Consider the following 14,482-nt stretch of genomic DNA (forward strand, 5'->3'; position numbering starts at 1 on the left):
GAAGCCTTAGCTATGGCCAGTTTTCACTGTTGCAACTGCACCAGTGGGCACTCGTTGTCACACACTCCACAGCGCGTGGATGCGTGTCTCTGAAATATTTGGTGGAGTTTCTTATGAGTAGGATATCGTTCAATCAAGTGCCTTTACAGATTGTGGATACTCAGGTTGGTAGGCCCCTAGAGAGTGACAGGTGTTTGTGGGGTGCAATCAGCATACGTTTAAAGGTCCCCTACCTCTTTTTCAGGGATGAAGAATACGACATGCATCATCTGCCACGCCGTGGCATGTATTCTTGCGGTAGAGGGTGCCAATGCGGCTAGTGGGAGCAGCCTGTTGGGTGCCTTGTTTCGACCGCTCGATGCTCTGAATCTCCACTCCGCACTGAATCCTTCAAACTTGCTTCATGGGGACCGCACATCTTTTGGCACAGAGCAGAGGCAGTTTTTGCCTAAACAAGGTGATATGAGTCTGCTCGACTCCACGAATACTTTTGAACTGCTCTCCACGCTTCGGCAGGGACGCTCGACCTTAACAGACTATCTCCAGGGAAGAACAACCGGCTTTTCCAGCCAGAAATTTACGATTGTGTCCGCTCTTTTTGGTGATGATGCTGCTGACCAAAGACTAAGAGATGCATTGGGACCTGTGAGCGAACACGGAACTTGAAGGACTCTTGCGACGTATGATAAGTAAAACTAACACTGTTCTGCTTGCTGGGGTTGTATTCCTAGATATAATTTTTTCTGTGTGCCCTTTTTCGTAGCCTGGGTCTACTCACATCGAGCAAAAAGGACCGACGGCCGGGGACAATGCCAGCAAACGACCGAACGCACAGGACCCTAGGTTGCGCAATCTAAACCAAGCCTTGGGATTTCACGGATTTCCTCCCCTTCCATATTTGCCGCCTTTTCTTAGAGGAAATGCTGATGCATCCACGGGGGCCGACCCGGTGGAGCAATTGCTCGAGAGAGTCAACAGCGGGCAGGGGCTGCCAGAGACGGTCATCAATGAATTTGCGTCGGAGAAGTATAGTTCTATTCGCTCGTCTTGGCGCCTTCCTTCTACGACTATTCCTTCCCCGAATACAGGCCTTGCCAACAGCCCCTGGCCAATTCCTCACAGGAACAGTGCCGCACAAGTCAGCTGAAAGCAGCCATATAATTGCTCATTTGCACGACGGAAATTGTTTGCTTTTATTATCCGCCAGCAGCCTTAGAGGCAAAGAACTAGCTTTTTCCTGATGTTGCGTACTTAGGGCAGTACAACGCTGGCAGGCCCAGATGGGAGCCGTCGCCTGAGCCATAACTTTTTGAATAGGGCAATGGTGGCCTCCAACCCAATTACTCTGTTCTACACAGCGGACGAGAAATACCTTTGGGGAAGCAGCTGGACCACGATTTTTAAGGTTTCGCGCACAAAGACGTCTTTGGCAGTCGTGGACTTCGTAAGAAAGAAGGTGGAGACAATCATGGAAGACAAATTTCATGGCGCTTATGCGCTGCTGACTCAAGAGGTAGGGTCTGTTCTAGAACAGACAACAATAGCTGTACTCATAAGTAGCGGTATTTGTGTACGTGTTGATAGATATGTTGTTAGTGGTGTGTCTTTTTGACTTTTCGTGCTGCGGAATCATTAAACGAGCCCAAGCAGTGACTACTGGAAATGAATGCGATGAACGTCTGCAAACTGACTCTCACTGTCTGCTTGTGTTGCAGAACGTGTTTGTTGTCTCGACTGGAAAGCGCTTGGAGGCGTATTATGATGTGCCAAGCTCAAATGGAGACAGAATCATGGTGCACCCTGAGGCTTTCACCCTTCAAGCAGGTCTTCAGGGCCACCAAGCAGAGCCACCCCGGCCTCAGGAAGTCTTCCGCGCTCTTTGCATGACTCACGATGGTCATATTGCTTGGGTAATGGCCTCACTGTCTTACTTGAAGTATAACTGGCTGGGACCTTTTTACACTACTATCACAGAGCCGTACGGCCTAGAACAGAATGCACTCGGCTGTTTATGTCGGCCACAAGAAAAAGTGGAACTGGTCAAAGCTTAGCCAATTAAGTTGCCTTGGCACTGCATGCGCCCAATGGGACAGCCTCCTTTTAGCTGAGCATAATTGCAGCTAAGCGCATCCTCCCTCATACACTCAACCCATGCCTGTCTCTGCAGCTCCTGAGTTCCAGAAAAGTCCGCAGGTGGTCTTTTTGTTGCGCCTCCGTACAATGCTGTACAGGTCACCGACGTAGGCCGCGTAGGCATTTTAACTCGGGACGTCAAGAATGGTGCTTTCCGCAAGGCTCTTGCCACTCTGATGCTCGGAGCTTCAAAGCGAAAAGGATCCCCTTCTAAAACGGATAAAACTTTAACTCCTGACGGCATTTCAAGTACCGGTAGTGGCTCTGTCTCGGTGGACGATGACATTGAAGTGTCAAACAACATTGCTTGCGACGAGCAAGGAGGTATTTATGTGGTGTCCTCAAGGTATATGCACAAGGTAGAGTGGGACGGCGAAACGCTCTCTGTGTCTTGGGAAGAGCCTTATGATCTGGAGCCAGGTCTAGGGGGCACAGCTCCAGTGCGCCTTGGTGAGGGCTCTGGCAGCACTCCAACTCTCATGGGCACTCCGGACCGTCGGTACGTAGTCATCACAGATAGTGCGAAGTTGATGAACATCGTAGTTATGGACGCCAGGACTGGGAAGGTGGAAGCACGACATCCTATAACGTTTGGGGACCCAAACGCAAAGGAGACCACAAGCGAGCAGTCTGTGCTGGTACATGGGTGGCGCATGGCTGTTGTGAACAACCAGCCCACAGAGGAAACGAAAGTATCCACAAATTTCCTTCAATATTTGGGAAGCCCGACGACCTTCCTTGCAGGACTAAGTTCGTCAAGCAACACATGGTCACGTTGGGGCGACACAGTTGCAGCGGCCTTGCCAGTCATTGTCGGAGACGCACCAAAGGGTGTTGAACAGTTTGAGTTCGACCCAGACACAAAGAAAATCCGCTCTGTCTGGATAAACAAAGAAGTTTCGATCCCTAACGGCATCCCAACAATGAGTGCAAAATCACAGCTCATGTACGGTGTAGGCAAACGGTGTCCTCTTGGGGGCGAGGCAGCGCCTTTGAGGGGAATGTGGACCCTTGAAGCACTGGACTGGTGGACTGGGGTCAGCAAGTTCCACTACAACATTGGGGCAGGGCCAATGAGCAACAGTGTCTACTCAGCTACGCAGATTGGACCGAACGAAATTATCACAGGAACAGCGGGCGGAATCGTGCGCATAAGAGAGATCTAAGAGTCCACATGCTTGGAAGTCAATGCCTCGTCTGAAGAGGCTGAGAATCCGTCTAGGAGAGGCCTGCAGTCTTTAGAGAAAAAGCAAACTAATAAGGGCTGCGAAGGGCCTCTTGAGAGTAGCGTAGGTACACAGACCTGCCCGTGCTTCTGGAGTTGGGCCGCCACTACAGGTGATTCAGTTAAAACAGTGTGTCGCCTTCTCGGGCATTGGAGACGAAATCGCCGAAGCGTTTCATCAGGACCCTCAGACGAGCGATTTGGTGTTGACTACGGCGAAGTAGATATACGCGTTACACGAGGAAGATCGCCTAGTACTTCAAACGAGGGAAAAACGTCCTCTTGTTGCAGTTGCCCGCAGCAGAAGCACCGAATAGAAACAAGCCTATTCGATTGCGCCAAAGCTGTGCAGCAAATCCCGTGCGGCAAGTGCAGCCATTTATCCATGGCTAACTATTACGTAGTGTATGTAACCCATTTCCATAAACGGAACTGGCGGAGCCGCTTTCGGTTCTGTTCTCACCGGTTCGGCGGGCAGGCGCCTTCACATTTGAAAAATGCAGGTCCCTCAGTTCTTGGCACGAGGCAAGAACTCTTTTTTCCAGGGATTCTATGCTGAGCGCTATCAGTTTTCGACGAACCTTTTGAAACTCAGTCTGTTTGCGACGAGCCTTTCAAAAGCCAGTCTACAGGAAACGATAGAAATCTAGCTGGCTGAATACTGGCCTTCTGCACCCTCTTGAAAAGCCCTGGTTTTCTGCTTGCTGAGTAGCGTTGGAAGGAATCGTTGTTCTGCTAATTAAGATTGTATATTGATCCTTTGGGCGGCGCCGCAAAGCCCGGACCTTCTGCCCGGTGTTTGTTCCAACGTCAAAGTCAGGAGTTGGTATTTCGACTCATTGAGATCGTATGTGCTTTCTCCCAGAGCTTTTATTGGCAAGGTAGTTTAACGAGGTGCAGGCGACGTTGCTGAAGGACTGACTTCTGATGTCCACAAAACAAGCCACAGGAAAAGCAAACGGTCAGTGGGGAAACTCTGGCAGCCAAACGAGTATTCGGCATAATGCGGTGTGGCCGATACGTCACTCGTTTGCGTAGTGTGTGTGCGGGTACACGTCCTTGTAAGATATTTTTCGCGCTATGCCACTTAATCTAGCTGCAGGGCGCTGTCTTGCAACACATTTAGCCGCTGCAAAGCTACTTAGGAGGTCTTAGAAGGACAGAAGATGACCCCAGAGTGGTGTCCAAGCCTTGAACAAGTTGTAGAGTGTACAGTGCCACCACGTTCCATGGGGGCTTTTGTCTATTGCCAAGGATGTTCAAATGCCCGCTCCGCATCGCACCAAGTTCCTGAATTTGAATGGCCCCTACAGGTTGCACTGAAGCAAACTAGGGTGTTTGGAAGTGGCGAGGAAGTCACTTTGTTCTAGACTCCGTTATGGATGGCGCTTTGGCCTCTACTCGGTACAAATTTTTGGTATCACCAGTAGCCCGAGGGGGTGAACTACAGCTGCTTTTTCCGATTTTATTGAGACCCAGTCCGTTTAACATAAAAGGATTACGTAGTTCTGCGGGGACCTAGCGCTCGTTTTCGACACTGCACCTCCAGCACCCACACTAGCATTTTCCCCATTTGAATAGAGTCGAAACCTATCGTGCTACCTACATAGCCCAACTATCCTTTAGAAAATGGTAAACAGAGTGAGCTGCCTAGAATTCTCCAACATGCAACAACGTGGGTTAGCTCCCTTTTGCCCTTTTGCCTTCCTCCCATTGGACAATGACAGCATCCAACTGTAAAAACAGCGTTACAAAATTTAGCTCAAAGGAAGACCACGAAAGTCGAAATCGAGGTCGACCGATGTATGGTGGACTCTAGCAGGGATAACTTACTAATTCGTTAAGTCTGTCTTGCTTGCATGCTTGTTTTCGTCTGAACTCAGCTGGGACTACGGGAATGGAACGTTATCTCGCGGGAAAATTCAGTATACATGCATGGGAAATACCGTAATCTATTGAAAGTTGTCCCAATTTGCTATTAGCCACGGCAGGATTCTCTATTTTTGGGAACTGGTCACTGATTTGAAGCAGCCATACAGTTCTCGGCACTCCAAGGCACCCCGGACAAAATGAGAGCCCTATGAATACCACGTCCTCAGTTTCCTCAAGTTCTACCCTCTTACGGGGAAAGTGGAATGGTGCGATGAATTTATGCAAGACAACTGCACTCACCGTGCTATGACTGCGGCGCCATAGGAGCAAGCATAACTTTGCTCCTTCACAGCAGCCCAGGTGTTGGAAAGACTATATGCGCTTCATTTGTGTAAGACGCTGTGTTTCCCTTTCATAACTGTTTCAGCGTTGTTTTTGGTGAGGGGCCTGTTTTGCTGCCCAGCGGGGGGAGCAAACAAACCCTGAGCTGTATAGGCCCTAGATGCGTCCAGGGAGGGAACTGTGGAGTTTACTCCGTCTTATCATTTTCTCAACCAGTTTCTTGTAGTATATTAGCTTGCATTCTAGCAGTCGGTTCAGTGGCTGGACCTTCTATAGAAGAGAAGCTCCGCGGCTGCCTGTTGGGTATGAGCAACAGTCGCCGTAAAGGCGGTGCAAATCGGCATTCAAATTGACCCGTACAAGCAGAGCTGGCGCCACTTTGGCGCGGGCGAAGGTTGCATATGGTTGCATCAAAGGCGCATATTCCAGGGTTTTGTGAAGCGTCTGCTCCAGCCTGATGCCATCCTGCCGACGATCGCAGAACCTGTCGTCCTGTGAAGTATCACTTGTCTTCGCACCACAGGAGCGATCAGGCGATGTCCACAGGTGCCTAATCACTTTGCATTTCGTATATAGAACTAAGAAAGCTCGTGTTGCAGCACATGGGGCACCGAACATGTGCGTTTCAATGTGCCTTTTGTGTGCGCGCAGGCATCTGGCGCCTGTTTCGAAGGGGTGGTGATGACGGGGAAGGCGAGGGGAAAGCAACACGAGCACATGTGAGCTGTTGCTTTTGGCGCGCTGTAACGTGTTCAACGCGACGTTTGTGGACCAGTAGACCTGACAGTAACGACCTGCAATGTCCTTCGTGTCCATCCTTTTGTTGCAGCTTGGCGAGGAAAATCAATTTTACTACAACAAAGAGCTAAAAAGATGGCTTATCCGAGGCGAGGAACATCTGGCGCAGCAGCAGGATACACCGCCACCACCTCCCGTAACAGAAACAGCGGGAAAACAGTTACCAGGCAATACTTCTTCTATAGGCGGCATAAGGAGGTTGAGGTGAGGCGTAGATTTGACAGACACTGAAACAAGCTTCCTTTACTTTCGCCCCTGACGCTTTTTCTGTAGAAACAGGTCCCCTGCTGTTGGTGATTCTGTAGGGCCCGCGACGCTACAAGTCTATACACCGCAACCCCGGGGTTGCTAACCAAGAATAGCGGTAGCATAGAGGCTAAAAAGAGGGCGCCTACGTTTGTAAGACCTCCATACATGCTGCAGCAACAGCAGCAACACTCGGAAAGGGGTGGACAGGAGCCCGCGTCCGTTAACAGCAGTTTGCTGGTAACAGCAGATGAAGTTGCTGCTGCGGATACGATTCCGTGTGCGGGTGACAAGGAGGGATGTCGTGTGCGCACCGCACTTTCGGCGCCTCCACTTAGTGACAGCCCGAGGCGGGCTGCAACGGAAGAGGGATGGCAAGGACAGCAACAAGAGCAGTCGCAGCTTCAGCAGCAGACAGCTGTTGTGAAGCGGAGTTGCTCAGAAACCAACGAGACGTCTGAAGGGCCCCAGCTATTTTTAAATGCTTCAGAGCACTGCTCCACTGGCTCTCCTTCACCTCCTGAAAATGAAACACGTTTACTGCCTTCTTACTCAAGCTTGGAGCAGCAGCAGCAACGCCAGCAACACGGGCAGGACCACCCTCATTCACTAAATGGCGTAGGTCAGGCATCAAGCAAACCAGAACAGCATTCTTATCCCATCAGTCAGAAGCAGCAACGTATGGTGCAGGCTGAGCACCAACAGCAGCTGCGTGTAATTGAAGAGGAGGGCGAGCCACTTGCAGCTCAAGGGCTTTCTCGTCACCAATACTGTGCAATATCTGAGAACAACGAGGCCCACAGGCCTCTGTTAGACTACGCTGATTCGGCAGAAAGGCTTAAAGTAGTCGATAAAGCGGCTTCGGAACACGGGCAGCAGCAACAAGAAGCAGAGGGAAATGGCCGGGAGGATGCGACCTTTGGCGGCGAATTCGCCTCCATTGCTCAACGGCAGAACCCTGAAGATATGGCTCTGTTTTCAGATGAAGCAACTGAGGCTCATGATAATGAAGTGCAAGAATCCCCTTTGCCTCAATGCATGCAACAGTGGCAAGAGCAGCATGAACAAAACTTTCAGCGGCAGCATCAACCGCATGAGCGTCATTCCGCGGATCGCCAGCTACAGAATTATGGACATCTCGGCCCACTGGAGAGGGGCTGTTCCTCGGGCAGCGATCGCAGCAGGGGTACTGCACCTGAGTATGAGGACGATTTGAACGACGAAGCAGGTAAAACGGAACTATTACCTGACAAAGGAGGTCTCACTTTCACTCCAAAAGATGAAGCAGCAACAGCAGTAGGGGCTGCTACTGCAACTGCTAACACTGTGGCTGCGGATGCTGGCGAAGAACATCAGTTCTGCAGCGCGACACTTTCAGATAAATGCGACGCTTCAGACTCAGCAGACTGTTTTCACCCATCGGCGAAGCCATGGGACTCCTGTCTCCCTCCTACAACGTCTCCTCAGCGAGAAGGGCAGCTGGAGCGCCTGCAGCAGCAATCGTCACAGCAACTTCAACAGCCTAACGATGAAAATCACATGGAGAAGTTACAGCATCACGATAGATTGCCTCAACAATTGCTGCATCAAGGGGTTTCTATGGAAGACATTCTTCCTGGTTTCGCGCGGGCAGTACAGGAGCTGGAGAGGAGTAGCGCAGAGACACTGAGACAGTTGGCAACGCTGCAGCAACAAGTGAGCAATCTTCGCTCCCGAAATACCAGTCTCACAAAAAGTATACAGCGAGTGATTGAGCAGTTGCTATCTGGGGAGGGTCCTACGGTGGAGCGCCAACGTGCAGCAGAACTTGTACAGGACGCTATTTTCGGCGCTTCTGAGGAGTTCCCGTCGCCCATGGGGGAAGACACAGAGCCACAGCCCTCACCAGCTTGCAGCGCAATCTCAGATGCAGAGGCAGCTCTAGAGGAGGCCCAAGGGGCAGTTTCCGCCGTACGTCTTAATTTACTTCCCCCGCTTACAGCTCGAAACTGTCGGACAAAGACCGTTACGGAGGCATAAACAAGCGGTGCCGCGGACATCAGCACTAGATCCACAATCCGTTCCTCATTTCTCTCTTGACCTTTTGTGCTGTGTCGACTGCAAGCTGCCCAAAGCGTGGCTTGCTGCTACCAATACGAGCGGCTGCCGGCGCTGCCTCCTAGACTGCCCGTTTTATTGTTGCTTTTGCTGGTGATGCGTGCAGCTGACGCAAATGCTCGTCGAGCAAATGGAACGCAATAGACAACTTCAGGAGGAGGACATGCACTTCGATGCGGACATGGTGCATTTTATTGCTCAGTTGCAGCAGCAGCACGGCTCTCTTGAGCCTTTTCTGCAGCAGCAGCTACTCCTACAAGAAGCTCACATCGAACAGCAGGAGAAACTGGACAGCTTGAAGTGCATGCACGATGATTTAAGTAGGCGTATGGAGGAAAGCTGTGCTAGGGCGGCTGATCTAGAGGGGCAGCTGGTTTTAGCTTTAGAAAAAAAACAGCAAGTACAGCGGCAGCTTGATGACATGCATCAGAATTTGCAGCGTCAGCAAGAGCTACTTGAGAAGGTGCAACAGCAGAAGGAGCATGAAGCTGGAGAACTACGCCAGCAAGCAGATTTCTGGCAGCAGCAGCTGTCGGATTCGCAAAAGCAGTGGAAGGACCTGCAAAAATCAACACAGCAACAGAGGGAGCTTCTACAAGAGCTGCAAGAGCGACTGGATGCAGCAGTGGAAAGTGAAAGAGCAGCCACTGTTGCCAGAGTCGCCGCAGAAGCGGCGAAAAAGGTGGCAGAAGGCCAGGTAAGATGACTGCACCCACATCGCTGTCGGCAACATCTGAGAAGCTTGAAAGAGGGGTTCATATGCAGTACGGTTTCATATTGAGCTGGAATTAAATATGGGTTAACTTTGCTTACTTATTTTTCCGCCATGACCCCTTTAATGGCTTGAAGCCGACGCCTACCGTTGATGCGTATGAGTCCGTGCCAGTGGCAGCTGCTTGCATTGTTTGACTCCTCCGCAACTTATTGCTTAAACGGCATTTATTCCGCATGCGCAGCTGCTGCATGCTCCTACGTAGTTAACATTTGCGTGCAAACGTATTTGCACGTGAACCCCGCTAGCGAAGTTTACTGTGTGTATATATACCTGATTTGTTGGCGCCTCTTTTTTTCACCTTTATATTCGCATCCATGCCGCATCTTATTTGGTGCTATTCACATGCATGGACGCGAGCATGCAGTGCCATCGTTGAGCTTGTCTGGAAAGTCCTGCTTTCACACCTGTGTCTCTTGCTCCCTTGCCAGGGGAACTTTTCCTTGTCAATCTATATGTTTGCTGGTATGCAGCATTTCTGCTTGTTATGTCGTCTGTGCTCCAACTGGTTGCGTTTGTCCATATGCATGTTTTGTCAATCCCTCAAGCTATCTTTGCGTTTGCTCCTGTGTGAACGACTCTTTTTTAGTGTGCTTGTCAGCGTCCAACTGTCTGCCATCACCTCCAAATATTTGCACCCTCGTAGTTCCATGTGCGTTGCCGAAGGTTCAATTGCCAGCAACGCATTCAAGTTTGCGTATATATCAACGTGTGTGGACTTGCAATCCAATTGGGATCTGGTCACCTACTTGTCCGTTTGAAAGTGCTTTTCACGTACATATATTGCTTTCCTTACACATGCTGATTTTACTCAAGGACCGGCTCCTCACGTACGTAAATTGCTCTGTACACATGCGGATCTTACTCAGTGACTGGCTCTCATCATCTGTCTTTGACTCGCTTCATCTACCTTTTACTTTTCATTGAGGAACTCTCTCGTCGGCCGCTTTTTTTTTTTTCAAATTTTCACACATACTTGGTTGTCTTTTAGCTTGCATCAGTGTATATCTGTGCAGACTTCACTGTTCATGCCTGTTTGCTTACTCTTGCTCATTCTCCTGCCACAACATATCTCTGTTTTCCTCTAAGGGCTATACGTAGGCGTGTACGCTTTGTATCCACTCATCGTATGCAAGTGGGCTTCGACTGATGGACTGTTTTGCTTTTGAGGAAAGGCAACATGCACGTTAGGTCTCCGCTTTGTGGACTACGTGCAGTTTGTTTCGCTGGCACACGCATGCGCGTCGGCGCGTTTCATTGCATGTTTGCATTGACTCTGATCCTGAAAAGCTGACGCAAATGCAATTCTGCAGTCTTGTAGGTTTAGCTTGACAAATTGTCGAATTAATTATTTATCTTTCTTCCCATACTACGCGGCGACTTCGCAGGCTTACTTGTTGAAAGCACCAACCCGTACTGTTGTGTTAATATGCGACAAAAAATATGAGCTGGGTTTTATTGCATTTCTGGAAAACAGCACGGCTGTCCCTTGTTCGTGTGGCGCTGTCACTTTACACCAGGCTGCAAAGGCGCTGCACGCAAAAGAGCAGCTCCTGCAGGAGTTGCGACAGCAAGAACAACGACAACGGGAGGAAACAAGGGCACTGCTGGAAGAGAAAGAGGAGGCACTGAATGAATCTTTAAGTGCACAGCAGCTGCAGCATGATCTTGTCCAGCAAATGCGTCGGCAGCAAGAGGGTAGGAAATACGCACTGTTTGTACTTTTGCCTTACCGTGCGATGCTCGTGCCTTAGCACTAGTTTGGCACAGCGGGTGTGTACGAAGTTACTGGTTTCGTGTGCTGAGGCAACTGCTGTGGCATCCCTTCCTGGACTGCGTGTGACTGGCTTTTATTTCCTGCAGTTCTGGAAGGGCAACTACTGACTCGGGAGCTTATGATGGAGCAGCTTCAAACAGAAATCAACCAACTGCTCTTGAAGCTGCGGCAAGAGCAGGAGCAGCAGAAGGCTGAAATGAAGCGGTTGGAAGAGCAGCATGTAGCGGAAGTACAAGGAGTTGCTGCTGAATACGCAGGAATCCTAAAGGAGGAAAAAGAACAACTACATAAGCTGGCTGAAGAAAAACAGCGCCTCAAGGCTGCCTACGACGAAGAAGTAGAGCGTTCGCAGCAGAAGGTGGATGCACTTCAACAGCAACTCGCTCAGCAGGAAGAGCAGAACGAGCTCATGGCGCAACGACAGCAAGAGGACACGGAACACTTTCTGCGTAGGCTGCAGCAGCAAGAACTTGAGGGGAAGGAAAAGCAAGAGCAGCTGGAGAAGCAAGATGAAGAAAAACGCATGCTGCTGGAGCAAAGCGACATGCAGAAAGAAGAACTGTCTAGACAAGTGGAAGATTTGAAAAGAAGCCTTCAGGGAGCAGAATCTCGCGTGCAGATGTTGCAGAAGAAAATGGACAGTGCTGTCACTTCGTTTGAGGTTGAACGCAACGCGCTACAGCAGCAGCTCAAAGACGCAACGGCAAGTGTACAGCAGCAACTCGAGCAGCACGAGGCTACGAGAAAGAAGCACCAATGTTTACAGCAGGAATATGACGCAGTTAATCTCCAGATGTCGATTGAGAGAAGCGAGCTGGAGCAGCGAGTGGTGCTGCTCGAGGCACAGCTGCATACGCAGCAGGGATTGCTACAAGCAGCACGTGAAGAACTACTGCAACAGCCCGTTTTGCTGCAGCAAAAGCATGAAGAAGACTTACAGCAGCAACTAGGAGCAATGAGGCAGCTAGAGCTGGAGGAACGAGAGAGACTACAGCAGGAACGTGACCAGATTCTGGAGCAGCAGCAGGAGAAGCATGCATTGCTGATGCAGCAGTTGCGAGAGCAGCACGCTCTGGAGCAGCAGCAGTTGAAGCAGCGTATGCAGCAGGAGCAGCAGGAGCAACAAGAGACGCTACGAAGTCACTTTGAACAGCTCTGGGACGAAGAGAGTGCAAAAATTGTGGCAGCGAATGCTGCCGTCGTTGAAAAGCTTCAGCAGGCACAGCAGCTGCTTCTGGAAAAGCAAAGGCAGCTGGAAGCCTATGAGGTCGAACGAGACGCTCTTGCATTTGAGCAAAAAGAGTCAGCTGCTCTGCAAACGCAGCTTCTAGCCACAAAGTCAGATGCACAAAGGTTGCAGCAGCGTTGCAAAACATTGGAGCTCCAGGTAGAAGAGCTTCGGCGGCAACGTAGCTGCCCAGAAGCAGAAGTGCAGGCGATAATGGAGGAGGAACTGCATCAGCTACGGGAGCGACTGACGGAAAAGGAACGCCTTTCCCAGCTCTTGCAGCATCAGCTGGATGAGCACGTAGCCAGCCAGCGCGATAGGCTGGGTGAGGTCAATGCAATGCTGGAAAGACAGGAAGAGGCAAGCAAACAGAAGGACTTGCGCTTACGGAGTGTGGAGGAGGAGCTGCAAGCCCTTCAGCAGCTACTGCAGGATACCGTCGACGTGAAGCAACTTGAGGCAGCTCGTGCTGAGGCTGCGGAAGGCAATCGCAAGGTTCAGAGGCTAGAAAACGACTTAGCAGCTGCTGTGACTGAGCAGGAATCACTGAGGAAGGCCTTGCAAGCAGCGGAGGTGTGTCATATGATGCGACCGATAATCATGACTGCTCAAGGCGCTGCTTAACTTCCCCGGCATTTTTGACGTACGAAATCTAAAGGCGCATGTAGGTGGTCTGATGTGTTTACCTTGCCCAGAAACGACTCAACGAAATGCGATCAGGTGCGGAGGCTGACGCAGCCACAAACGCGGTGAACCGCCGTGTGGAGACGAAAGAAGCTGGAACGCAGGCCATGGGAAAAGTGAGCTTGCCGTTGACAATGTCCCCACCAGCACAGAAGTATTTTCAATTGAGCTACGAAGCAGTTTTAAACACTTCGCACTATGCGTAATTTGTGTGAGTATTGCTGCAGGACACATCTCAGAATGCTGCTGATAAATGGGAGGCTTTGCAGCGGCAGTCCAAAAGGGCGCAGTTGCGGAATGAAGAATTGACTTTAGTAAGTCAAGTAAACTAGCACAGACTCAGATAAGAAAGGCTGAGGTTATTTCTTGGCCAGCAGGATCAGCAGATGCTACGATTTCTCTGTACGGCTCTAAAGAATTCAGATGTCGTTTACAGCCTTACATTCCTGCCTTTTTACTCAGCGTAATGCAACACTGACGCGTATCAGTGACTTTTTGTCGAGGCGGCTGCAGTTCTTTGAACGTGCACTGGTAAGGTTCTGTCCGCTGCGGCTGAGTGGTCAACCGGACAGGCGAAGAGGCAACAGTGTTATTGTAGTGAATTCATTGCATGGAGATTAAACCTAACCAGTTTATTTCACGTGAACATGGATGACGATATGTTATTCAGGCTGACATGGGCCCTCATGGCTTGGTTGTAATCGAAGATTGTGACAGAAGTGTTGTTCTCGCCCCAGCTGAAGTTGATTTTACCCCGACAGAGTCATCAGTCCCTGAGTTTATTTCGTTACAAAAAGATGCAGGGTCATCTGAGGAACAAGCACCGCTAAATAGCATTGGAAAAATTAGCTCGGCTGATGGTCGGGCGATTTCCTTGGGCCACGGAAGTACAGCTGAACGCGGTCCACCAGCTTCCAACGTGAGGGTAAACGAGCCGACGTCTTCTGTATCCTGGCGGGAGTGCGGCGCTGACAAGGAGATTATGCTGGATAGTGCTCCTCCTAAGCCTCCAGAGTTCCTACGGGAATTAAAGGCACCCAAGGCCCTAAGTTAGGTAATTTACAGCAGGTGCCGGAACAGGATAGCGCAGCGAGAGCTACGAAATCTGCTTTGTGCGCCGACTACTCTCCGTGGCATACTTGCGCAATAGCATTTCCTGGTTTTGGCCGTAAAACTGGAATGTCTTTCGTGAGTGTGCAGCAGCTTCTAAAGATTGACGTTTTGTACGGCCGTTCTTCCAGCGTGGCGATCTCCAGCACAGAAGCGACCCATTTGTGCTGCGTGGACCCTGGCTATCATTTGCCGTTC

General features: G+C 50.4%; 2 protein-coding genes across 2 annotated transcripts; both read left to right on the top strand.

The window, feature by feature from the left end:
• Positions 1-246: 246 nt before the first annotated feature.
• ETH_00021000 (uncharacterized protein) lies at positions 247-3,299 on the top strand (the record flags this gene model as incomplete). The annotated part of the gene is made up of 5 exons (XM_013375572.1): positions 247-645; positions 764-1,138; positions 1,256-1,513; positions 1,716-1,910; positions 2,232-3,299. 5 exons carry the CDS (start codon positions 247-249, stop codon positions 3,297-3,299), a joined length of 2,295 nt encoding a protein of 764 aa, XP_013231026.1.
• Positions 3,300-6,108: 2,809 nt separating this feature from the next.
• On the top strand, positions 6,109-14,228 carry ETH_00021005 (plectin, putative; the record flags this gene model as incomplete). Its single annotated transcript, XM_013375573.1, has 11 exons — positions 6,109-6,118; positions 6,224-6,291; positions 6,402-6,574; positions 6,676-8,566; positions 8,820-9,410; positions 11,006-11,183; positions 11,349-13,063; positions 13,186-13,290; positions 13,402-13,488; positions 13,637-13,705; positions 13,845-14,228. The coding sequence occupies 11 exons, from the start codon at positions 6,109-6,111 to the stop codon at positions 14,226-14,228; spliced, it is 5,271 nt and encodes a 1,756-aa protein (XP_013231027.1).
• Positions 14,229-14,482: the final 254 nt, after the last annotated feature.

Source organism: Eimeria tenella, genomic scaffold, assembly GCF_000499545.2.
Source record: "Eimeria tenella Houghton genomic scaffold, Eth_scaff29, whole genome shotgun sequence".
In the NCBI taxonomy this organism is placed as follows: Eukaryota; Apicomplexa; class Conoidasida; order Eucoccidiorida; family Eimeriidae; genus Eimeria; species Eimeria tenella.